The following is a 25,765-nucleotide window of genomic DNA, read 5'->3' as shown; positions in this document are numbered from 1 at the left end:
TTATTGTCTGTCTATGAAGATTTTGTAGTTATTGTATGATTTATTGTCAGTCTATGAAGATTTTGTAGTTATTGTATGATTTATTGTCTGTCTATGAAGATTTTGTAGTTATTGTATGATTTATTGTCTGTCTATGAAGATTTTGTAGTTATTGTATGATTTATTGTCTGTTTATGAAGATTTTGTAGTTATTGTATGATTTATTGTCTGTTTATGAAGATTTTGTAGTTATTGTATGATTTATTGTCAGTTTATGAAGATTTTGTAGTTATTGTATGATTTATTGTCTGTTTATGAAGATTTTGTAGTTATTGTATGATTTATTGTCAGTCTATGAAGATTTTGTAGTTATTGTATGATTTATTGTCTGTTTATGAAGATTTTGTAGTTATTGTATTATTTATTGTCTGTTTATGAAGATTTTGTCGTCGTTAGTAAACACAACATACTTTTGAGGCCCTGAGCACAAGACACACACATGAGGTAAACAGGACAGCCAGCCATCATCTTACCTGTACAGTGATGGAGTGAGCAGGGTGTATGGTGGGTGTCTGGGTGACGGGGAAGACACTATGGTGAGCGGGGGTGGACGGTGTACCGGGGGCGGGGTGGTGGTAGGCCGGGACGTGTGGGGCGGGGTACGTGGGTATGTGATGAGTGGGGGCCATGAGTGCGGGCGCAGGCGGGAGTTGTGTGGGGGCACCGTGGGTGATGGAAGGAGGCGGGGGTGCCACCGTGGGGGATTCCAGATGCAGGGGAGCCGGGGAAGACGTTATGACTGCCATGTTGAGCGGCCGCACCTCCGATATGGCCAGGGGGCGGCAGTGGCGTTCCTCCCCGGGCGTCTTCTCGTTGTCGAAATCTAAGCGGGTGGGGAGAGCTCTAGGACCTGTGGGAGGAGAAACAAAACACGTTAATGAGGCTCAAAGGTGACGCAAATTATTATGTTCAGAAGTAACAAATTACCTTCTTAATTATGTTCAGAGTAAATTACCTCCTTAATTATGTTCAGAAGTAACAAATTACCTCCTTAATTATGTTCAGAAGTAATAAATTACCTTCTTAATTATGTTAAGTAAAAATTACCTTCTTAATTATGTTCAGAGTAAAGTACCTTCTTAATTATGTTCAGAAGTAACAAATTACCTTCTTAATTATGTTCAGAAGTAACAAATTACTTAATTATGTTCTTCTTAATTATGTTCAGAGTAAATTACCTCCTTAATTATGTTCAGAAGTAACAAATTACCTCCTTAATTATGTTCAGAAGTAATAAATTACCTTCTTAATTATGTTCAGAATGTAAAGAGGAGCCTTACAGGTAGTATGCTGAAATGTGAAACAAGCTAACAGTCGAAGTTATCTGGCTCCAACACATCCCCATCTCTAGCAGATCACAAAACAAAGAGCTGCTGTATCAAGACATAACCCACCAATGTGAGACCATCTTGACACATCACCAGCACATCAATCCTGACATCGCCTCTATGATGTGCTCCCTGATCACCCACACTCACCATTACATCAATTATCTATACCAAATAAACCTGAACGGTGATGAACAAGAGGACATTACAAGCATGATAACCAACAGACAGACAGACACACAGGGAACGCACTATAGATACACCTCTACTTACAAAAGAACCGCATTTCACGACCACTGTTTCCAAGACTTTTATAAACTGATCTAATACTTTCATCCTATTAATTTTGTCATCATCATCATATCAATACCCACAGATGCCTTCAACACTTCCACAATTATTTCCAATCTATTAGGACAGACTTTCTATCCTTCATTCAATCAATCATCTTTGTCTATTCTCTATTCTCTTTCAATCGTTGGCCATGGTTCGGTTGCTGGTTCTGCTACATCTACACTACCCCCTTCCCGGTCAGACAATTTCAGTACAGTACGATGTTTACCCCCCAAGCAACTACAGTCATTAAACCACGGTCATTTGTACTCCTCTTTCAGCTGTCGTTGTTGTTTATTTTCTCCGAGCGGCCTTCATTTCCTCGTTACCAACAACCGCATTACCTAGTCATTTCTCACACGCAGGTCACCAAACACAGCCTTGTATCTACCTGCTATTGCCTTGTCTACCTCACCTCTAGCCTCTCAATGATTCACCTAATGTATCCTGTTCACACTAGTAAGCCTTGTACACCTCTCTTCTGTACCTGTACTTGGCCTCCAGGTACTCTTCCTAAGCCCCCTCCTACTCACCCCCTCCCCCCTAGGACTCTCCCACATCACTCACCAGGGGTAATAGGAGTGGCCGAACTAGAGGTGGCGATGGAGTGGCCCCCAGAGAGCGAGTGATGGACAGGCTCGTGGTTCGGCTGGATATTCTTGATGAGTCTCCCCCACGCCGCCACGTTGATGTTCATCTGGTTCGGTCTCGGCACCTTCCCCTTCTGCATGAACAGCTTCTTCTGCCGCTGTAGTTTGGGCTTGCGAGAGATCATCGGGTTTAGGAATTTGATCTGTTGGGGAGAAGCGGGAAAAAATAGTTATACGTTGTCAATAAATCGACAAACATTCATAAAAAAAAACAAAGGCTTATTTCAATTTTATTTTACGCATCAAATTTACATTTACAGTTAGTCAGTTTATCAGTTACTGTGGTCTATGTAGTAGTTCATTATGGCGCCTCCCCTTCAACAACGAGACCCCAAACACAGTCACTTCTCTACGGTTCTGAGACTCGTACGTAAGACCAACCTCACCCTTATAGAAACCAAACACAAAAAATCCAAACCACACGTGACCCATACTCGTCCTAAACAATATCTTCACGATTTTGCATTAGACAATATGACCCAGCGGACGAAGGATTCTGACAACCCTACTGAGACAACAGGAGTCGTGGGGATCCTTCTGGGGATCATCGGACCCCCTCCACAAAGACGCATTCTGGAGCGAGTGTTATGGTACGACTTTACCCCAATAATAAACAAACAAATTACTCTATATATTACTAGACTTAAACAGTATTGTAATGTATAAATAACTTGTATGAATTCTGTACTATACGGACATATGGACGGGTAAGTTCGTTCGCATCTTTGGCAGTTCATAAGTCCAATGTTTGTGTCTAAGGAGGACCATAGAGCACGACCTCTATTTACAGGACTTATGGGAAAGGGTAGTCCATTATTTCAAGGTCCATTAAATCTGAAACCTCAATATAATGGACTAGTACAGGTTAGGTTCTCAAGATGACCGCGAATTGTTAGCAAATCATGACCGCGAATTGTAATATTTGCTTACTGGGGGGGTACATTTTTACTTGTGTACAAAGAAATGTATATTCGCTTTATGTGTTTGCCCTTAGGACAATTATTTCTTTTACCTGTATTGTATATGTGTGTGTATATGTGTGTGTGTGTGTGTGTGTGTGTGTAGACACACACACACACAAAACTCATGCAAATAAATAATAATTGGAAAATCGCCTCACAAATAATTGGAAACAAATTTATTAAAAGTGGGACAGTCTACCCTCAAGTCTATGCTCTATTAATAAAGTACTGTAACAGAGCACGGACTTGAGGGTAGACTGTACCACTTTTAATAAATTTGTTTCCAATTATTTGTGAGGTGATTTTCCAATTATTATTTATTTGTATGAGTTTTGTGTGTGTACATATATACAATATAGGTAAAGGAAATTACTGTCTCTAGAATGAATGGCTCCCTGTCTCAGCCGTGAAAATGCCAGCAACTTTAAAACTACCCACAGACATTCTTGGGTACATCCAGGGTGTCGTCCACGATTAACCGAGAACCGCGAAGTAAAAATCCGCGAACTTGGGAGGCCCTGTACTGTATATGGTAGAGGGTAGTCCATTATATCAAGGCCCATTAGATATGAAACCTCAATACAACGGACTGTACACCAGGTCTGTGTACGTGAAATACAGGTATTCATGCACTTGTGACTGTATTCGTCCGCGCACTTTGCGCACATAACCAGAACGTGCATCGCCATCATCAGCACATCCCTCCCGACAGCCTCTCAATGATGTGCTTCTCTGGTCACTGAAACACTCACCCTTACATCATTGACTTAAGTGTATGAATTAAAATGAGGTCATGAAAATTACAAATAAAGACTGGAAAAAATCAGGACAAAATTAAGAAGGAAAAAAGACCAAAAAATGACCTAAAAGACATTTAAAAAGACCTCATGAACATAACCCCACAAAAAAGACCTTATACAAAACACCTAATAAAAAAGACCCCATGAAAAAGATCTAATAAAAAAGACCCCATGGAAAAAAAAAAGACCTTACCTCAGCAAAAAGTAGTCCCTTTGGTTCTAGCTGGAGTGCCATGCCGTGTCTTACATCGTCAATGAACTCTTCCAGCCTTAGGAACTTAACCGCACACAGCGACCGCCAGTCTCGCCAGTAAATATCTATTTCTAAATCACGGGATTTTTCTAAGTCGATGCTAAATCTGTCGAGAGAGAAAAAAGAAAAAGAATAACACATAATTAGTTGATGTGATGACGTAAAAATCGGTAAATCGGGAATAAAACCGATACATTACTGAAAATCGGTTCACGACGACAAACCAACCCACAGACATAGATAGACTAAATTCCCGCGTCCTGACTCTCACTCCTGCCGCCACCACGAGAACTAGACACACAACAAACCCCACGTGATTTACGGAGGTGCCGATTTAAGGACGAATTTCAGGAACGGAACCTCTGTGGTCTGGCTACTATGGCGAGATTCCTTCGGGTACCTTCCGGGAGTCTCGATACGATGTAAACAAACACGGGGTTGCCACATGTCACAAAATGCGCCAGCCACTGTACCAGGTGTATAAGGCTTGTGAGAGAGAGAGAGAGAGAGAGAGAGAGAGAGAGACAAGGGGTTAAACTAGCCGCCAGACTTGATGACGATCGTTATTGAAGCGCGGTAATAACAACGGACACTTCATACTCAGCTCCCCGTCGACGAACATCTCGCCCTCTTCCAGGAAATGTTGCGAGTGAGAAAATTCCCTTCAGGTTTACTCTGATGCTGAACACTTTGAGGATAACAGTGTGTAAAATATAGGTTATCTTCCCTGTTGTTTTATCGGTTCATCTTGCACCATTCTCTATCTCTCTCTCTTCTTTATCTCTCTCTCTTCTTTATCTCTCTCTCTCTCTTTTCTTTATCTCTCTCTCTCTCTTCTTTATACTTCCTTCTCTCTCTTCTTTATCTCTTTCTCTCTCTCTCTTCTTTATATCTCCTTCTCTCTCTCTTCTTTCTCTCTTTCTTCTTTATCTCTTTCTTCTCTCTCTATCTATATATCTTTCCTCACTACTCTATCTCTCACAATTTCTTCTCTCTATCTCTCTTCCTCTTCTCCCTCTATCTCTCTTCCTCTTCTCTCTCCTCTTCCTATCCATCCTCTTCACAATTAACGGATGAAGAATTAGAATAAACAGATCGTAAATAAAATAAACTCCCTCTCGGCCATAACATCGAACGCCCGGCAAACATTACGATCTGGAGTGTTGGGTTAGGGTAGGGTAGGGTAGGTTAGGGTAGGGTAGGTTAGGGTAGGTTAGGGTAGGTTAGGGTAGGTTAGGGTAGGGTAGGTTAGGGTAGGTTAGGGTAGGTTAGGGTAGGTTTGGTTAGCTGTTAAATTCATTACTCCTTTCCTGTCTCTGAACCAAAGTGGTCAATAGGTGTTGATCTTGTGAGCCGTAGCATAAAGGGTTAAATCATCGTCCTCAAAGGGTTAAATCATCATCCTCAAAGGGTTAAATCATCGTCCTCAAAGGGTTAAATCATCGTCCTCAAAGGGTTAAATCATCGTCCTCAAAGGGTTAAATCATCGTCCCCAAAGGGTTAAATCATCGTCCTCAAAGGGTTAAATCATCGTCCTCAAAGGGTTAAATCATCATCCTCAAAAGGGTTAAATCATCGTCCTCAAAGGGTTAAATCATCATCCTCAAAGGGTTAAATCACCATCTTCTAGTGGTTAAGGAAAAAAGAATTACAACACAAGAATTAATATGTAACTTTCTGTACCATAAAACACACATTGGGTACATGCCAGAACAGTTATGTATCTTTCTAACCAGAACTGTATTCATGAAAGCAAAAAATCATGTAATATGGTAATTAAACTTCTGAAAACTTGAAATTTGAAGGATTTTTTATAGTGAAATTTCCATACAATGAACTTCTGGGCGTCTGTGAAAGCTCCATATAATGAACTTCTGGGCGTCTGTGAAAGCTCCATATAATGAACTTCTGGGCGTCTGTGAAAGCTCCATATAATGAACTTCTGGGCGTCTGTGAAAGCTCCATATAATGAACTTCTGGGCGTCTGTGAAAGCTCCATATAATGAACTTCTGGGCGTCTGTGAAAGCTCCATATAATGAACTTCTGGATGTCTCTGAAAGCTCCATATAATGAACTTCTGGAATGTGAAAATAATGAACTTTGGGCGTCTGTGAAACCTCCATATAACGAACTTCTGGGGGTCTGTGAAAGCTCCATATAATGAACTTCTGGACGTCTGTGAAACCTCCATATAACGAACTTCTCTCTCCATATAGTCCATTAGTTTGGGGGTCACATCAAACAGACCCTCGATATAATGGACTTTCATCTCTACACAGTTCATTAGATGGAGGTATCATATCAAATAGACCCGATATAAAGGACTTTAATCTCTATATAGTCCAATAAATAAAGAGGTTTTAATATACTCTAACAAGACCCATTCCCTGACCTCCCCCCCAAGACTGTGAGAGCATCAGGAGTTAGATAAACCCGAGAGTGTCTTACCTCTGGTCCCACGCTGACTGAGAGCAAGGTTTCCAGCTAGTTTGGCCGACGACTTTGTTATTATCTAACTTTAATACTGCCATTACATCATCTGCAAGAGAGGAAGAAGATTCATTACATAGTCCATCCAATTCACTTCTAAACCACAATAAAACAGTGAAATATATTATATAAATCACTCAATGAAAATAATCTTGAAAAAAAAATGTAAACATGCAGCCTTCACATTTCTGCATCGATCGCATCAACGTTTGTACTGCTCCTGTAATACGACATCAACACTACAGTAACTTGTTGATGTTGTAAGGTCATCAATAAACAAGGACAATGTTGCTGTATGTTATCCAAGTATATTCATGATGTCCATAAAATCGTAAGATCCTGTATATACACATTTTTTCTGAGAACCTCTGCTCATATATAAACTATCTCAGAAACCTCTCAGAATACTCACAGGGAAATATACATACTTTTGGACGCAGTATATATTTAACACTGACGTATGTTTCCTCATTCGGCCATTAGGTGAACACATCCAGGTAAAATAACGTACCATATTTCTCTCTCAAACACACCAAACAGTTTTCGATTTATAGACGACAAAACAGAATCTACATCAGAATTAACCCAAATATAATATCTTTTACATCGATAGTTTCCTCACATTAACCTTCCTTCAGATCGACAATGGCGCCAATTTGGAATCATTAAGCTTTAACCCAATTTAGGCAGATTTATTACAAAGACTAGCTTATTGAATGACCCCATCAGACAGGTCTACAATATTTCAAGTCACACTCAATGTTTACTTCAACTCACACTCAATATCTATATGAACCAAGCAAGCCGATATCAGTGACCCCCTGACTATGAACCAAGCCATAAAGCCAATAACGGTGACCCCTGAATGAACAAGCCATAAAGCCAATAACTGTGACCCCCGATTTGCAGCCAGCCCAATAACAGTGACCCCTGATATGAACCAACCATAAAAGCCAATAGGTGACCCCCTGACTATGACAAGCCATAAAGCCAATAACTGTGACCCCCGATTATGAACCAACCATAAAGCCAATAACAGTACCCCTGACTATGAACAGCCATAAAGCCAATAATGGTGACCCCCGACTATAGACAAGCCATAAAGCCAATAACGGTGACCCCGACTATGAACCAAGCCATAAAGCCAATGCGGTGACCCCTGACTATAACCAAGCCATAAAGCCAATAACAGTGACCCTGACTATGAACCAAGCCATAAAGCCACCAACTGTGACCCCCGATTATGAACAGCCATAAAGCCAATAACAGTGACCCCTGACTATGAACCAAGCCATAAAGCCAATAATGGTGACCCCCCGACTATAAGACCAAGCCATAAAGCCAATAAGACCCCGACTATGAACAAAGCCAAAAGCCAATAGGTGACCCCTGACTATAGACAAGCCATAAGCCAATAACAGTGACCCCTGACTATGAACCAAGCCATAAAGCCAATAACTGTGACCCCCGATTATGAACCAAGCCATAAAGCCAATAACAGTGACCCCTGACTATAGAACCAAGCCATAAAGCCAATAACGGTGACCCCCGACTATGAACCAAGCCATAAAGCCAATACGGTGACCCCTGACTATGAACCAAGCCATAAAGGCCGTAGGCCTGACTATGAACCAAGCCACAAAGCCAATAACTGTGACCTGACTATGAACCAAGCCATAAAAGCCAATAACTGCCACCCGACTATGAACCAAGCCATAAAGACAATAACTGGCCCCTGACTATGAACCAAGCCATAAAGACAATAACAGTGACCTCCTGACTATGAACCAAGCCATAAAGACAATAACTGTGATCCCTGACTATGAACCAAGCCATAAAGCCAATAACTGTGACCTCCTGACTATGAACCAAGCCATAAAGACAATAGCATGATCCTGACTATGAACCAAGCCATAAAGCCAATAACAGTGACCCCCTGACTATGAACCAAGCCATAAAGCCAATAACAGTGACCCCACACTATGAACCAAGCCATAAAGCCAATAACTGTAACCCCCTGACTATGACCAAGCCATAAAGCCAATAACTGTGACCCCGACTATGAACCAAGCCATAAAGCCAATAACAGTGACCCCCTGACTATGAACCAAGCCCATAAAGCATAACAGTATCCCCTGACTATGAAATCTGAGCCGTCAAAACTTACTTGAAATTTCATCCCTAACAGAATAGGATTTGACGATTTCCTGTGACGCCTTTCATGAATGACTTGAGGTCTAGGGTCAGTGTATCTCGGCGAGGAACGGCCAGGAGCGTCCTCCAGAGGTCTTGAACACCAATCAATCTGCGGGAAATGGGTAGTTAAGTAGGGTACAGATGAAACAGGGATTAAGCCTGCGGAAATGGATGATAGTTAAGTAGGGCACAGATGAAACAGGGATTAAGCTGTGAAATGGGATGGTAGTTAAGTAGGGTATAGATGAAACAGGGATTAAGCTGCGGGAAATGGATGATAGTTAAGTAGGGCACAGATGAAACAGGGATTAAGCTGTGGGAAATGGATGATAGTTAAGTAGGGTACAGATGAAACAGGGATTAAGCTGTGGGAAATGGACGGTAGTTAAGTAGGGCACAGATGAAACAGGGATTAAGCTGTGGGAAATGGATGAGTTAAATACAGTATGATATGAAACAGGATTGATTGGGTGGATGTGGTAATCAAATCCCTGGCGACACAAGAGGTTAGGTCACACCTCGCTGAATTAAATAAAGGACTGAAAGACTATAATAACGTGGGTAAAAAATACAAAATAAAACATTAATAACATCGAACTTTCATAAAAACAAACATTTATACGTTAATAGATAAAACTCAAAGTTTAGGGGTTAATACAGGTATAGAGTGAAACCTCGATATAATGGATTTTAGCTCTACATAGTTCGTTAGATGGAGGTTTCACATCTAACGGACCCTCGATATAAAGGACTTTCATCTCTATAGAGTTAGATTAGATGAGGTTTCATGGATTTTGACCTCAATGGACTTTGTTTATTTAGGCCAATCTAACGGACACAATAGGACTTTTTCTCTGAGTCAGAGGTTTCTGGACCCTCTGGGACTTTGGACTGGGACTTCTCTATAGGTTAGTTAAATATAGTTTCACTGGATTACTAGCCAGGGTTGTAATTGTGATAACGCGATTAACCTAACCCCAAGAAAATTATCATAATAGTGAACTGCGTTGTGTCGGAGATCTATATATTGGGTTCTGGATTAGGTTGTATGGGGTGGAGGCCATTAGTCCATTAAAGTTAGAGTACGAATCCTACAGTTGAAGTTAGAGTACCAATCCTACAGTTGAAGTTAGAGTACCAATCCTACTGTTGAAGTTAGAGTACCAATCCTACTGTTGAAGTTAGAGTACCAATCCTACTGTTGAAGTTAGAGTACCAATCCTACTCTTGAAGTTAGAGTACCAATCCTACAGTTGAAGTTAGGTTAGGTTAGGTTAGGTTAGGTTAGGTTAGGTTAGTTTAGGTTAGGTTAGGTTTGGTTAGGTTAGATCAAGAATGCAATATTGCAGAAGGATGACTTACGCCAATGGACAAACTTACTCACTGTCGACTGTGGCACCCCTGACAACACTTGGTGGGGAGACATACATTAGGGCGTCAACTATCATCTTGTGCACAATATTTCACCATCTTACAAAGGGATATACAACCACACCACACTCACAACATCCGGATACTCACCATATCCGGATACACTTCACCACACCATCACCTCATCACATTCACCACACCATCACACTCACCACATTCAGATACTCACCACACCACACTCACCACATCCGGATACTCACCACACCACACTCACCACATCCGGATACTCACCACTTCACCACACTCATCATTACCACCCCACCACACCATCACACTCACCACATCCAGATACTCACCACACCACACACACCACATCCGGATACTCACCATTTCACCACAGTCATCACATCACCACACTCATCATTACCACCCCACCACACCATCACACTCACCACATCCAGATACTCACCACACCACACTCACCACATCCGGATACTCACCACACCATCACACTCACCACATCCAGATACTCACCACATCCGGACCTCACCACATCCGGATACTCACCACACCACACTCACCACTTCACCACACTCACCACACCACCACACTCACCACACACCACACCAGATACTCACCTTACTTCTAACTTGCCAGTGACGGCGGCTCCCTTATTGTGTAGTGCTTGTGAGCGACGGGTGGGGAAGTTCTCCTTATCATAGAGGCTGGTGTAGTTGGCTGGGGAAGGTGACGCAGAGAGGGAGTTCTCCAGCTCTCGCTTCACCTGAAAGAGACCAGACACATTAGAGAGAATTCATTTTCAGTAATAAGTGTTCTTAACCCACCTAACCTAACCTAACCTAACCTGACCTGACCTAACCTAACCTGACCTGACCTGACCTAACCTGACCTAATCTACCTAACCTAACATAAGCTACGAGCCTAACCTAACCTAACCTGACCTGACCTGACCTGACCTAACCTACCTGACCTGACCTAACCTAACCTAACCTAACCTGACCTGACCTGACCTGGACCTAACCTAACCTGACCAGCCTAACCTAACCTAACATAAGCTACGAGCCTATATTTATTTATGTTTACTAACTAATAAAAATTAAACTAAACCTGACTAAATTAAAAAAAAATACACTAAGATTATTAAATTAAATCAGATTAAGTTAAGTCGTGGTAATTTAAAGTTATAATTAAATTTATCGGTTCGCAATTCCTTATGCCAAGTAGCCACACTTGGGAGAATTTCATAATATATTTCTATTTTGTCTTCCACACTCGTTTTAATCCTTCATCCTTCACTAAACTACCAAGTAATATTATTTCCTTCAAACTTGTGTAAAATAAAGACTAAATTGATTAGAAAATAATGAGTAGTGTATTTATTTACTATATTACGTCAGAGGCAACAGCTGATGTATGGGAGGACTGACCCCACCCCCTGATCCCACAGGAGGGAAGTGACTAGCTGAGGAGGGGGAGGGAACAGGGAGGGGAGACAGGTGGGGGCGGCAATAAGGACGTGACGAGGGGACAGTGACGGAATGAGGAAGTGACAGAGAAAGGTTTCAGGAGGACAGTGCCAATGAGACTGTCCCATTGTGTGCCATAACGCCCCTGTCACTGTCTCTCTGTCTACCGGTGATTCACACCGGCACTGTCTCTCTGTCTACCGGTGATTCTTGATTCACACCGGCACTGTCTCTCTGTCTACCAGTGATTCACACCGGCACTGTCTCCTGTCTACCAGTGATTCCACCGTTACTGTCTCTCTGTCTACCGGTGATTCACACCGGCACTGTCTCTCTTCTACCAGTGATTCACACCGTTACTGTCTCTCTGTCTACCAGTGATTCACACCGGCACTGTCTCTCTGTCTACCAGTGATTCACACCACTGTCTCTCTGTCTACCAGTGATTCCACACCGTTACTGTCTCTCTGTCTACCAGTGATTCACACCGTCACTGTCTCTCTGTCTACCAGTGATTCACACCGTTACTGTCTCTCTGTCTACCAGTGATTCACACCGGCACTGTCTCTCTGTCTGCAGTGATTCACACCGGCACTGTCTCTCTCTGTCTACCAGTGATTCACACGGCACTGTCTCTCTGTCTACCAGTGATTCACACCGTTACTGTCTCTCTGTCTACCAGTGATTCACACCGTTACTGTCTCTCTGTCTACCAGTGATTCACACCGTTACTGTCTCTCTGTCTACCGTAGTGATTCACCGTCACTGTCTCTCTGTCTACCAGTGATTCACACCGTTCACTGTCTCTCTGTCTACCAGTGATTCACACCGTTACTGTCTCTCTGTCTACCAGTGATTCACACCAGCACCTCTCTCTGTCTACCGGTGATTCCACACCGTTACTGTCTCTCTGTCTACCAGTGATTCACACCGGCACTGTCTCTCTGTCTACCGGTGATTCACACCGGCACTGTCTCTCTGTCTACCAGTGATTCACACCGTTACTGTCTCTGTCTCAGGGATTCACACCGGCACTGTCTCTCTCACCAGTGATTCACACCGTTACTGTCTCTCTGCCAGTGATTCACCCCGTTACTGTCTCTCTGTCTACCAGTGATTCACACCGTTACTGTCTCTGTCTACCAGTGATTCACACCGGCACTGTCTCTCTGTCTGGTGATTCACCGTTACTGTCTCTCTGTCTACTGTGATTCCACCACTGTCTCTCTGTCTACCGGTGATTCACAGTTACTGTCTCTCTGTCTACCAGTGATTCACACCGGCATGTCTCTCTCTACCAGTGATTCACACCGTCCTGTCTCTCTGTCTACCGTTTACACCGTTACGTCTCTCTGTCTACCAGTGATTCACACCGCTACTGTCTCTCTGTCTACCAGTGATTCACACCGTCACTGTCTCTGTCTACCAGTGATTCACACCGTTACTGTCTCTCTGTCTACCAGTGATTCACACCGTACTGTCTCTCTGTCTACCAGTGATTCACACCGTTACTGTCTCTCTGTCTACCAGTATTCACACCGCTGTCTCTGTCTACCAGTGATTCACACCGGCACTGTCTCTGTCTACCGGTGATTCACACCGGCACTGTCTCTCTGTCACCAGTGATTCACACCGTTGCTCTCTCTGTCTACCAGTGATTCACACCGTTACTGTCTCTCTGTCTACCAGTGATTCACACCGGCACTGTCTCTCTGTCTAGTGATTCACACCGTTACTGTCTCTCTGTCTACCAGTGATTCACACCGGCACTGTCTCTCTGTCTACCGGTGATTCCCGTTACTGTCTCTCTGTCTACCAGTGATTCACACCGTCACTGTCTCTCTGTCTACCGTGATTCACACCGTTACTGTCTCTCTGTCTACCGATGATTCACACCGTTACTGTCTCTCTGTCTACCAGTGATTCACACCGTTACTGTCTCTCTGTCTACCAGTGATTCACACCGGCACTGTCTCTGTCTGCAGTGATTCACACCGGCACTGTCTGTCTACCAGTGATTCACACCGGCACTGTCTCTCTGTCTACCAGTGATTCACACCGTCACTGTCTCTCTGTCTACCAGTGATTCACACCGTTACTGTCTCTCTGTCTACCAGTGATTCACACCATACTGTCTCTCTGTCTACCGGTGATTCACACCGGCTGTCTCTCTGTCTACCGGTGATTCACACCGTTACTGTCTCTCTGTCTACCAGTGATTCACACCGTCCTGTCTCTCTGTCTACCGGTGATTCACACCGTTACTCTCTCTGTCTACCAGTGATTCACACCGGCACTGTCTCTCTGTCTACCGGTGATTCACACCGGCACTGTCTCTCTGTCTACCAGTGATTCACACCGTTACGTCTCTCTGTCTGCAGTGATTCACACCGTTACTGTCTCTCTGTCTACCAGTGATTCACACCGGCACTGTCTCTCTGTCTACCAGTTCCACACCGTTACTGTCTCTCTGTCTACCGAGTGATTCACACCGGCTTGTCTCTCTCTCTGTCTACCGGTGATTCACACCGTTACTGTCTCTCTGTCTACCAGTGATTCACACCGTCACTGTCTCTCTGTCTACCGGTGATTCACACCGTCACTGTCTCCTGTCTACCAGTGATTCACACCGTCACTGTCTCTCTGTCTACAGTGATTCACACCGTTACTGTCTCTCTGTCTACCGGTGATTCACACCGTTACTGTCTCTCTGTCTACCAGTGATTCACACCGTTACTGTCTCTCTGTCTACCAGTGATTCACACCGGCACTGTCTCTCTCTGTCTACCAGTGATTCACACCCGGCACTGTCTCTCTCCTACCAGTGATTCACACCGTTACTCTCTCTCCTTCACCAGTGATTCACCGTTACTGTCTCCTCTACCAGTGATTCACACCGTCACTGTCTCTCTGTCTACCAGTGATTCCACCGGCACTGTCTCTCTGTCTACCAGTTCACACCGGCACTGTCTCTCGTCTACCAGTGATTCACACCGCTACTGTCTCTCTGTCTACCGGTGATTCACACCCAGCACTGTCTCTCTGTCTACCAGTGATTCACCGGCACTGTCTCTCCTCAGTGATTCACACCGGCCTTCTCTCTGTCTACCAGTGATTCACACCGTCACTGTCTCTCCAGTGATTCACGCTACTGTCTCTCTGTCAGTGATTCACACCCATCTCTGTCTAATGATTCACCGTCACTGTCTCTGTCTACCAGTGATTCACGGCTGTCTCTCTGTCACAGTGATTCACACGCTGTCTCTCTGTCTACAGTGATTCACCTCTCTCTCTACCAGTGATTCACACCGTCACTGTCTCTCTGTCTACCAGTGATTCACCGGCACTGTCTCTGTCTACCAGTGATTCACACCATCATGTCTCTCTGTCTACCAGTGATTCACACCATTACTGTCTCTCTGTCTCCAGTCTGCTCTACCAGTGATTCACACCAGCACTCTCTCTGTCTACCAGGTGATTCACACCGGCACTGTCTCTCTGTCTACCAGTGATTCACACCGGCTTACTGTCTCTCTGTCTACCAGTGATTCCACCGTCACTGTCTCTCTGTCTACCAGTGATTCACACCGTCACTGTCTCTCTGTCTACCGGTGATTCACACCGTTACTGTCTCTCTGTCTACCAGTGATTCCCATCACTTACCTCTGTCTACCAGTGATTCACACCGTTACTGTCTCTCTGTCTACCAGTGATTCACACCAGCACTGTCTCTCTCTCTGTCTGCAGTGATTCACACCGGCACTGTCTCTCTGTCTACCAGTGATTCACACCGTTACTGTCTCTGTCTACCAGTGATTCACACCGTTACTGTCTCTCTGTCACCAGTGATTCACACCGTCCTGTCTCTCTGTCTACCAGTGATTCCCACTGTCTCTCTGTCTACAGTGATTCCACCGCACTGCTCTCTGTCTACCAGTGATTCACACCGCTACTGTCTCTCTGTCTACCGGTGATTCACACCGGCTATCTCTCTGTCTACCAGTGATTCCACCGGCACTGTCTCTCTGTCTACCAGTGATTCACCGGCACTGTCTCTCTGTCTGCAGTTCACACCGTCACTGCTCTCTCTGTCTACCAGTGATTCACACCGCTACTGTCTCTCTGTCTACCAGTGTTCACACCGGCACTGTCTCTCTGTCTACCAGTGATTCACACATCTGTCTCTCTGTCTACCAGTGATTCACACCGGCACTGTCTCTCTGTCTACCAGTGATTCACACCGGCACTGTCTCTCTGTCTACCAGTGATTACACCGTCACTGTCTCTCGTCTACCAGTGATTCACCGTCACTGTCTCTCTGTCTACCAGTGATTCACACCGGCACTGTCTCTCTGTCTACCAGTGATTCACACCGTCACTGTCTCTCTCTGTCTACCAGTGATTCACACCGTTACTGTCTCTCTGTCTACCAGTGATTCACACCGTCACTGTCTCTCTGTCTACCAGTGATTCACACCGGCACTGTCTCTCTGTCTACCGGTGATTCACACCGGCACTGTCTCTCTGTCTCCAGTGATTCACCCGGCACTGTCTCTCTGTCTACCGGTGATTCACGCCACTGGTGGAGTCATTATAGAAGTGATTCGGATTTTGCGTCCAAACAACCTCACTTAACTACCCTTAAACAGAGTCAGGAAAATGATTCAGTGGTGTGTGTGTGTGTGTGTGTGTGTGTGTGTGTGTGTGTGTGTGTCTGTGTGTGTGTGTGTGTGTGTGTGTGGTCCTGCAGTCTACTGTTGGTTGGTCTGTCTGTCTGTATGTCTCTCTCGTATGTATGTATGTATGTATGTATGTATGTATGTATGTACAGTATGTGTATGTATCATATGTATGTATGTATGTATGTATGTACGGTGTGTATGTATGTATGTATGTATAGGTTTCATTCAGACGGTCTCTTTGAATGACATCACGTTGCGTGGCACAGTGCCGTCACCCAACAACCAATTAGATTACACTCCAACGAAAGGGCAACTCACCCCGGTGGTAGCTCACTGGGGGATCTGAACTTTGACCAAAAAGCAATGCATTATACCAGCCTATACCTAACCTAACCTAACTATCCACTAACCCCTTGAGTACTTGAAGTCATCATACTCAGGGGTTGATCATCATACTCAAGGGGTTAGATCATCATACTCCAGGGGTTAAGTCATACTCCAGGGTTAAGTCATCATACTCAAGGGTTAAGTCATACTTACTCCAGGGTTAAGTCATTATACTCCAAGGTTAAGTCATCATACTCAAGGGGTTAAGTCATCATACTCAAGGGGTTAAAGTCATCATACTCAAAGGGTTAAGTCATTATACTCAGGGGTTAAGTCATCATACTCAAGGGGTTAAGTCATCATACTCAAGGGGTTAAGTCATCATACTCAAAGGGGTTAAGTCATCATACTCAAGGGATTCAGTGTCACCATACTCAAGGGTTAAGTCATTATACTCAAGGGGTTAAGTCATCATACTCAAGGGTTAAGTCATCATACTCAAGGGGTTAAGTCATCATACTCAAGGGTTAATCCTCATACTCCAGGGGTTAAGTCATACTCAGGGTTAAGTCATCATACTCAAGGTTAAGTCATCTACTCAAGGGTTAGTCATCCTCAGACATCCACCCAGACAGCCATACTATGTACTCACCTCGCCAGCCCATAAAGGGAGCCAGACATCCACCCAGACAGCCATAGAGCCATACTATGTACTTCACCTCGCCAGCCATAAGGGAGCAGACATCCACCCAGACAGCCATAGAGCCATACTATTGTACTCACCTCGCCAGCCATAGGGGCCAGACATCACCCAGACAGCCATAGAGGCCATACTATGTACCTCACCAGCCATAAGGAGCCAGACATCCACCCAGACAGCCATAGAGCCATACTATGTACTTACCTCGCCAGCCATAAGGGAGCCAGACATCCACCCAGACAGCCATGAGCCATATTATGTACTCACCTCGCCAGCCATAAAGGGAGCCAGACATCCACCCAGACAGCCATAGAGCCATACTGTGCCTCGCCAGCCATAAGGAGCCAGACATCCACCCAGACAGCCATAGAGCCATACATGTGCCTCACCAGCCATAAAGGGGCCAGACATCACCCAGACAGCCATGAGCCATATGTACTCACCTCGCCAGCCATAAGGGAGCCAGACATCCACCCAGACAGCCATAGAGCCATACTATGTACCCTCGCCAGCCATAAGGGGCAGACATCCCACCCAGACAGCCATAGAGCCATCCTGTACTCACCTCGCCAGCCATAAGGGGAGCCAGACATCCACCCAGACAGCCATAGAGCCATACTATGTACACTCACCTCGCCAGCCATAAGGAGCCAGACATCCACCCAGACAGCCATAGAGCCATACTATATACTTACCTCACGCCAGCCATAAGGGGCAGACATCACCCAGACAGCCATAGAGCCATACTATGTACTCACCTCACCAGCCATAGGGAGCCAGACATCCCACCATCGGGGCCATACTATGTACTTCTCGCCAGCCATAAGGGAGCCAGACATCACCCAGACAGCCATAGAGGCCATACTATGTACTCACCTCGCATACATAAGGGAGCCAGACATCCACCCAGACAGCCATAGAGCCATACTAGTACTCACCTCACCAGCCATAAGGGAGCCAGACATCCACCCAGACAGCCATAGAGCCACTATGTACTCACCTCACCAGCCATAAGGAGCCAGACATCCACCCAGACAGCCATGAGAGCCATACTATGTACTCACCTCGCCAGCCATAAGGGGCCAGACATCACCCAGACAGCCATAGAGCCATACTGTACTCACTCCCAGCACGGGGCAGCCTGACAGCCAAGAGCCATACTATGTACTCACCTCACCAGCCATAAAGGGCCAGACATCACCCAGAGCCATAGAGCCATACTATGTACCACCTCACCAGCCATAAAGGAGCCAGACATCCACCCAGACAGCCATGAGCCATACTATGTACTCACCTCGCCAGCCATAAAGGAGCCAGACATCCACCCAGACAGCCATAGAGCCATACACTATGTACTCACCTCGCCAGCCATAAAGGAGCCAGACATCCACCCAGACAGCCATGAGCCATACTATGTACTTACCTCACCAGCCATAGGGCCAGACATCCACCCAGACAGCTATAGAGCCATACTATGTACTTACCTCTCGCCAGCCATAAAGGGGCCAGACATCCACCCAGACAGCCATAGAGCCATACTATGTACTCACCTCGCCAGCCGCCAGGGGAGCCAGACATCACCCAGACAGCCATAGAGCCATACTATGTACTCACCTCACCAGCCATAAGGGGAGCCAGACATCCACCCAGACAGCCATAGAGCCATACTATTGCTCACCTCACCAGCCATAAGGAGCCAGACATCCACCCAGACAGCCATAGAGCCATACTATGTACTCACCTCACCAGCCATAAGGGAGCCAGACATCCACCCAGACAGCCATAGAGCCATATATGTACTCACCTCACCAGCCATAGGGAGCCAGACATCCCCCAGACAGCCATAGAGCCATACTATGTACTCACCTCACCAGCCATAAGGGGCCAGACATCCACCCAGACAGCCATAGAGCCATACTATGTACTTACCCCCACCAGCCATAGGGGAGCAGACATCACCCAGACACCATGAGCCATACTTATGTACTCACCTCGCCAGCCATAAGGAGCCAGACATCCACCCAGACAGCCATAGAGAGCCATACTATGTACTCTCACCAGCCATAAGGGCAGACATCCACCCAGACAGCCATAGAGCCATACTATGTACTTACCTCGCCAGCCATAAGGGAGCAGACATCCACCCAGACAGCCATAGAGCCATACATGTACTTACCTCGCCAGCCATAAGGGAGCCAGACATCCACCCAGACAGCCATAGAGCCATACTATGTACTCACCTCACCAGCCATAAGGGAGCCAGACATCACCCAGAGGCCATAGAGCCATACTATGTACTCACCTCACCAGCCATAAGGAGCCAGACATCCACAGACAGCCATAGAGCCATACTATGTACTCACCTCGCCAGCCATAAAGGAGCCAGACATCCACCCAGACAGCCATAGAGGCCATACTATGTACTCACCTCACCAGCCATAAGGGAGCCAGACATCCACCCAGACAGCCATAGAGAGCCATACTATGTACTTACCTCACCAGCCATAAAGGGAGACAGACATCCACCCGAACCATAGAGCCATACTGCCTTACCTCGCCAGCCATAAGGGGCCAGACATCCACCCAGACAGCCATAGAGCCATACTATGTACTCACCTCGCCAGCCATAAGGGAGCCAGACATCCACCCAGACAGCCATAGGCCATACTGTACTCCTCGCCAGCCATAAGGGAGCCAGACATCCACCCAGACAGCCATAGAGCCATACTATGTACTCACCTCGCCAGCCATAAGGAGCCAGACATCACCCAGACAGCCATAGAGCCATACTATGTACTCACCTCGCCAGCCATAAGGAGCCAGACATCCACCCAGACAGCCATAGAGCCGCCACTATGTACTCACCTCACCAGCCATAAGGGGCCAAGACATCCACCCAGACAGCCATAGAGCCACACTATGACTCACCTCACCAGCCATAAGGGAGCCAGACATCCACCCAGACAGCCATAGAGCCATACTTGTACTCACCTCACCAGCCATAAGGAGCCAGACATCCACCCAGACAGCCATGAGAGGCCATACTATGTACTCACCTCACCAGCCATAAGGGAGCCAGACATCCACCCAGACAGCCATAGAGCCATACTATGTACTTACCTCGCCAGCCATAGGGAGCCAGACATCCACCCAGACAGCCATAGAGCCATACTATGTACTCACCTCACCAGCCATAAGGGAGCAGAGGCAGATCGCTCCATAGAGTCTCTAAAGACAACCGGACCAGATCTAGTTTATGGCTGCTTTCCTCTAGTCGTTGTTGAGCCTGCAAGACATAATAGACAGGTTAGGTTAGGTTTAGGTTAGGTTTTAGGTTAGGTTAGGTTAGGTTAGGTTAGGTTTGAGTTTTGGGTTAGGTTAATCCTCTATAGAAACAAGCTGGGGAGGGAGAGAGGAAGCTGGAGAGGGCAAAATCTTCAGGTGGTGCTAATTATACTCCCCCCACCTCCTCACCCTCACCTTCCCCCCTCCTCCCCCCTACCTCCTCATACACACCTTCCCCTTACCCCCCCACCCTCCCTCCCCTCACCCCCACCCACACACACCTTTCTGGGTTATTGCAACTCACGGTTATAATATTAACAATAATTATCAATTTTCACACCTTATTAGTTAATGAACACAGTAACCTCTTAAGCATAGCGACATTTGGTTGGGTTTGACGACGTTTGGTTGGGTTTTGGTTACATTTGGTTGGGTTTTGGTTGCGTTTGGTTGGGTTTTGGTTACATTTGGTTGGGTTTGGTTACGTTTGGTTGGGTTTTGGTTACGTTTGGTTGGGGTTTGGTTACGTTTGGTTGGGGTTTGGTTACGTTTGGTGGGTTTGACGACGTTTGGTTGGGGTTTGGTTACGTTTGGTTGGGGTTTGGTTACGTTTGGTTGGGTTTTGGTTACATTTGGTTGGGTTTGACGACGTTTGGTTGGGTTTAGGTTACGTTTGGTTAGGATTTGGTTACGTTTGGTTGGGGTTTGACGACGTTTGGTTGGGTTTGACGACGTTTGGTTGGGGTTGGCGACATTTGTTGGGTTTAGTTACGTTTGGTTGGGGTTTGGTCACGTCTGGTTGGGTTTGACGACGTTTGGTTGGGTTTTAGTTACGTTTGGTTGGGTTTGACGACGTTTGGTTGGGTTTAGGTTACGTTTGGTTGGGTTTGACGACGTTTGGTTTGGGTTTAGGTCACGTTTGGTTGGGTTTGACGACGTTTGGTTGGGTTTAGGTCACGTTTGGTTGGGTTTGACGACGTTTGGTTGGGTTTTAGGTTACGTTTGGTTGGGTTTGACGACGTTTGGTTGGGTTTTGGTTACGTTTGGTTGGGTTTGACGACGTTTGGTTGGGGTTTGGTTACATTTGGTTGGGTTTTGGTTACATTTGGTTGGGTTTAACATCAGCTGGGCGATAACGTACCCCCTAATTGGCTTTAAACAACAGTTAAACCAAACCACCAATTACACTTAAAACGAACCCACTAATTAGCCAATAGTAATTACCCAAGTGTCGCTATAATTAGTAGTAGTAGTAGTAGTAGTAGTAGTAGTAGTAGTAGTTACAAAAGCCTACGTTAATTTTTCCTCTTATCTGGTGATGTGAGAACGCATATAACACAAATGACATCACTAGCAAAGAATGACATCACTAACAAACAATGACATCATTAACAGAATGGCATCACTAACAAAGAATGACTTCACTAACAAAGAATGACATCACTAACAAAGAATGACATCACTAACAAGAATGATATCACTTACAAAGAATGACATCACTAACAAGAATGACTTCACTAACAAAGAATGACATCACTAACAAACAATGACATCATTAACAGAATGGCATCACTAACAGAGAATGACATCACTTACAAAGAATGACTTCACTAACAAGAATGACATCACCAACAAAGAATGACATCACTAACAGAGAATGACATCACTTACAAGAATGACATCACTTACAAAGAATGACATCACTAACAAAGAATGACATCACCAACAAGAATGACATCAACAAAGAATGACATCACTAACAGAGAATGACATCACTTACAAAGAATGACATCACTTACAAAGAATGGCATCACTAGCAGAATGACATCACTAACAAAGAATGACATCACAAAGAATGACATCACTAACAAAGAATGACATCACTAACAAGAATGACATCACTAACAAAGAATAACATCACTAACAAAGAATGACATCACCAACAAGAATGACATCACTTACAAAGAATGACATCACCAACAAAAGAATGACATCAACAAAGAATGACATCACTAACAGAGAATGACATCACTTACAAAGAATGACATCACTTACAAGAATGACATCACCAACAAAGAATGACATCAACAAAGAATGACATCACTAACAAAGAATAACATCACTAACAAAGAATGACATCACCAACAAGAATGACATCACTTACAAAGAATGACATCACCAACAAAGAATGACATCAACAAGAATGACATCACTAACAGAGAATGACATCACTTACAAAGAATGACATCACTTACAAAGAATGACATCACCAACAAAGAATGACATCAACAAAGAATGACATCACTAACAGAGAATGACATCACTAACAAAGAATAACATCACTAACAAAGAATGACATCACTAACAAGAATGACATCACTAAAGAATGACATCACTAACAAAGAATGACATCACTAACAAAGAATAACATCACTAACAAAGAATGACATCACCAACAAAGAATGACATCACTAACAAAGAATGACATCACTAACAGAGAATGACATCACTAACAAAGTGTGACTTCACTAACAAAGAATGACATCACCAACAAAGAATGACATCAACAAAGAATGACATCACTAACAGAGAATGACATCACTTACAAAGAATGACATCACTTACAAAGAATGACATCACTAACAAAGAATTACATCACTTACAAAGAATGACATCACTAACAAAGAATGACATCACTTACAAAGAATGACATCACTAACAAAGAATGACATCACTAACAAAGAATGACATCACTTACAAAGAATGACATCACTAACAAAGAATGACATCACTTACAAAGAATGACATCACTAACAAAGAATGACATCACTAGCAAAAATGACATCACTATAACCCACATGACATCAATTAACACAGAATGACATCAATACCCAAACGACATCACTTATAAATGACATGAGGGATAAATACACCAAGTTAACTAGATACGTTCTCGAAACACCAGTTATGGGGGGGGACTAGGTCGAACTATGCATGATTAATTAGGTACAAGAGAGGTCATTAACGCTCACGTCCAGACAGACAGACAGACAGACAGAGACACACAGACAGACAGATACAGACAGACAGACACACAGAGACAGACACACACACACAGATACAGACAGACAGACAGACACACACACACACACAGAACAAGATACAGACACACACAGACAGACAAGACAGACAGACAGACAGACACACACACACACAGATACAGACAGACAGAACACACACACACACACACACAGATACAGACACACAGATACAGACACACACAGACAGACAGACAGACACACAGACAGACAGACTGACAGACAGACAGACACACAGACAGACAGACTGGACAGACAGACATACAGACAGACAGACAGACAGACAGACAGACAGAATAGACACTGCTTATGGTACTCTGCTCCGTGTGTCGAGTTGCTACAAGGTTCCATAATATTGTGCTTGGTCGGTTAAGGCCTTATAGTCTGGTGTGTGTGGTGAAGGTGGTGACGCGTGTGTGGTGACGCTGTGTGTGGTGAAGGTGGTGATGACGCGCGTGTGTGGTGAAGGTGGTGACGCGTGTGGGTGGTGGTGGTGGTGGTGGTGGTGACGCGTGTGGTGACGGTGGTGACGCGTGTGTGTGGTGACGCGTGTGTGTGGTGAAGGTGGTGACGCGTGTGTGTGTGGAAGGTGGTGACGCGCGTGTGGTGGTTGTGGTGGTGGTGGTGGGGGTAGATGGCTTACCTACATGGGAGTGTGTGGCGCTATCGCTGACATTACTGTTGGCACGGGATAGTGTGGTGCCCGGGAAGGAGCTGGGCAGTACAGAGGTCTCCCTGGTCTCCCTGGTCTCGGGGCACAGGTGGTTCGTTAGGGACCACGCCCGTAACCTGCTGCCCTGAACCTGCCAGCTGGAGTCTGAGGTCCAGCTGCGGCAGTTATCACACGAGCACTGAGGGTTCCGGGGAGGACCAAAGTGGATGCCTCGCCGTTTAGGTGGGGTCATCTCCCCGAAGAGCTGCGGCCGGACAAACCTACGTTGCTCAGGGATACAAGTGGTCCTGGCCTCCGTCATCCTGGAGGCGGGCACCGGCACTGTCTGACTGAAGGGGAACCTCGGCAGGTGACGGAAGAGCCCCACGTTGATGAGTCTCCCGCCGCCCACGTTGATGAGTCTTCCGCCGCCCACAGTAAGCGTCTCCCGCTCGTCGTCTCCGTGGAAGGAATCTCTCCTGGGGCCAAATCGTCGCTGTGGTAGAGGCGACATGACCTTCCTGGGGTGCCTGCGGGGGTGCTCGCTCCGCCCCCGGCAGTACAGGAGGAGCCTCACTCACCTGGGACTTGACCGCCTCCGTCGTCGACATCTTGTGGGCGCAGGCAGATAGTCGGCGCCTCACCGTCGACACAACATCTTGCCACTCGACTGAGCCCGATCTTGACGATTCCTCCGTCTCCAGAAACTGCTCCAGGAAGCTGGCGGATCTTGACCTCCGCCGAGCTCCCTGACCCCGCCCTCTCCAGGTCAGACTCACGTATCTCCAGAGACCTGCGTCGGAGGAACTAGACGAGTCGGCCCTCTCACCCGCCCTCATAGCCCCGTCCTTCTTCAGTCCTGTAAGACTCATGCGTCTCCGAGAACCTCCCAGAGTCACTTCTTGCTGCATGTCTCCCAGAGTCTCTCCTCTCGACTCTACCCGAGTCTCTCCTCTCTACTCTACCTGAGTCTCTCCTCTCGACTCTGTCTGAGTCTCTCCTCTCGACTCTACCCGAGTCTCTCCTCTCGACTCCACCCGAGTCTCTCCTCACTCTGCCTGAGTTCCTCTCGACTCTGTCTGAGTTCTCCTCTCGACTCTGAAATCTCTCC

The 25,765-nt window shown here is 45.5% G+C and overlaps 2 protein-coding genes and 1 long non-coding RNA gene across 10 annotated transcripts; all 3 read right to left on the bottom strand.

Annotated features, from left to right (window-relative positions):
• Positions 1–488: 488 nt before the first annotated feature.
• Positions 489–9,106, bottom strand: LOC121855031 (serine/threonine-protein kinase N-like). The gene is made up of 5 exons (XM_042349862.1): positions 9,024–9,106; positions 6,815–6,905; positions 4,306–4,471; positions 2,268–2,493; positions 489–889 (listed from the first exon to the last, which is right to left on the bottom strand). The coding sequence occupies exons 2-5, from the start codon at positions 6,895–6,897 to the stop codon at positions 504–506; spliced, it is 861 nt and encodes a 286-aa protein (XP_042205796.1). The 5' UTR covers positions 6,898–6,905; positions 9,024–9,106; the 3' UTR covers positions 489–503.
• LOC121855033 lies at positions 9,103–20,837 on the bottom strand. Of its 8 annotated transcripts, none has more exons than XR_006086690.1 (3): positions 20,803–20,837; positions 11,062–11,207; positions 9,103–9,161 (listed from the first exon to the last, which is right to left on the bottom strand). It is a non-coding gene; the product is annotated as an uncharacterized LOC121855033 (long non-coding RNA). The 8 variants fall into 8 exon arrangements; XR_006086691.1 differs by lacking the exon at positions 20,803–20,837 and adding an exon at positions 20,740–20,752; XR_006086688.1 differs by lacking the exon at positions 20,803–20,837 and adding an exon at positions 20,421–20,436.
• LOC121855032 lies at positions 20,833–25,454 on the bottom strand. Its single transcript, XM_042349863.1, has 2 exons — positions 24,646–25,454; positions 20,833–20,905 (listed from the first exon to the last, which is right to left on the bottom strand). The coding sequence occupies exons 1-2, from the start codon at positions 25,166–25,168 to the stop codon at positions 20,874–20,876; spliced, it is 555 nt and encodes a 184-aa protein (XP_042205797.1). The 5' UTR covers positions 25,169–25,454; the 3' UTR covers positions 20,833–20,873.
• Positions 25,455–25,765: the final 311 nt, after the last annotated feature.

The sequence above is a fragment of the Homarus americanus genome, unplaced genomic scaffold (assembly GCF_018991925.1).
Source record: "Homarus americanus isolate GMGI-L3 unplaced genomic scaffold, GMGI_Hamer_2.0 scaffold10063, whole genome shotgun sequence".
In the NCBI taxonomy this organism is placed as follows: Eukaryota; Metazoa; Arthropoda; class Malacostraca; order Decapoda; family Nephropidae; genus Homarus; species Homarus americanus.
This window is presented reverse-complemented; position numbering and strand designations above follow the sequence as displayed.

Excerpts from the sequence above, each read along its gene's own strand:
- LOC121855031 (XM_042349862.1), bottom strand. The coding sequence starts at position 6,897 with ATGGCAGTATTAAAGTTAGATAATAACAAAGTCGTCGGCCAAACTAGC. Across the intron at positions 4,472-6,814 it reads CAGTCAGCGTGGGACCAGAG|ATTTAGCATCGACTTAGAAA; the intron begins GTAAGACACTCT and ends CTCTCTCGACAG. Across the intron at positions 2,494-4,305 it reads AGGGACTACTTTTTGCTGAG|ATCAAATTCCTAAACCCGAT; the intron begins GTAAGGTCTTTT and ends TCTCCCCAACAG.
- LOC121855032 (XM_042349863.1), bottom strand. The coding sequence starts at position 25,168 with ATGTCGCCTCTACCACAGCGACGATTTGGCCCCAGGAGAGATTCCTTC. Across the intron at positions 20,906-24,645 it reads CGCCACACACTCCCATGTAG|GCTCAACAACGACTAGAGGA; the intron begins GTAAGCCATCTA and ends TATGTCTTGCAG.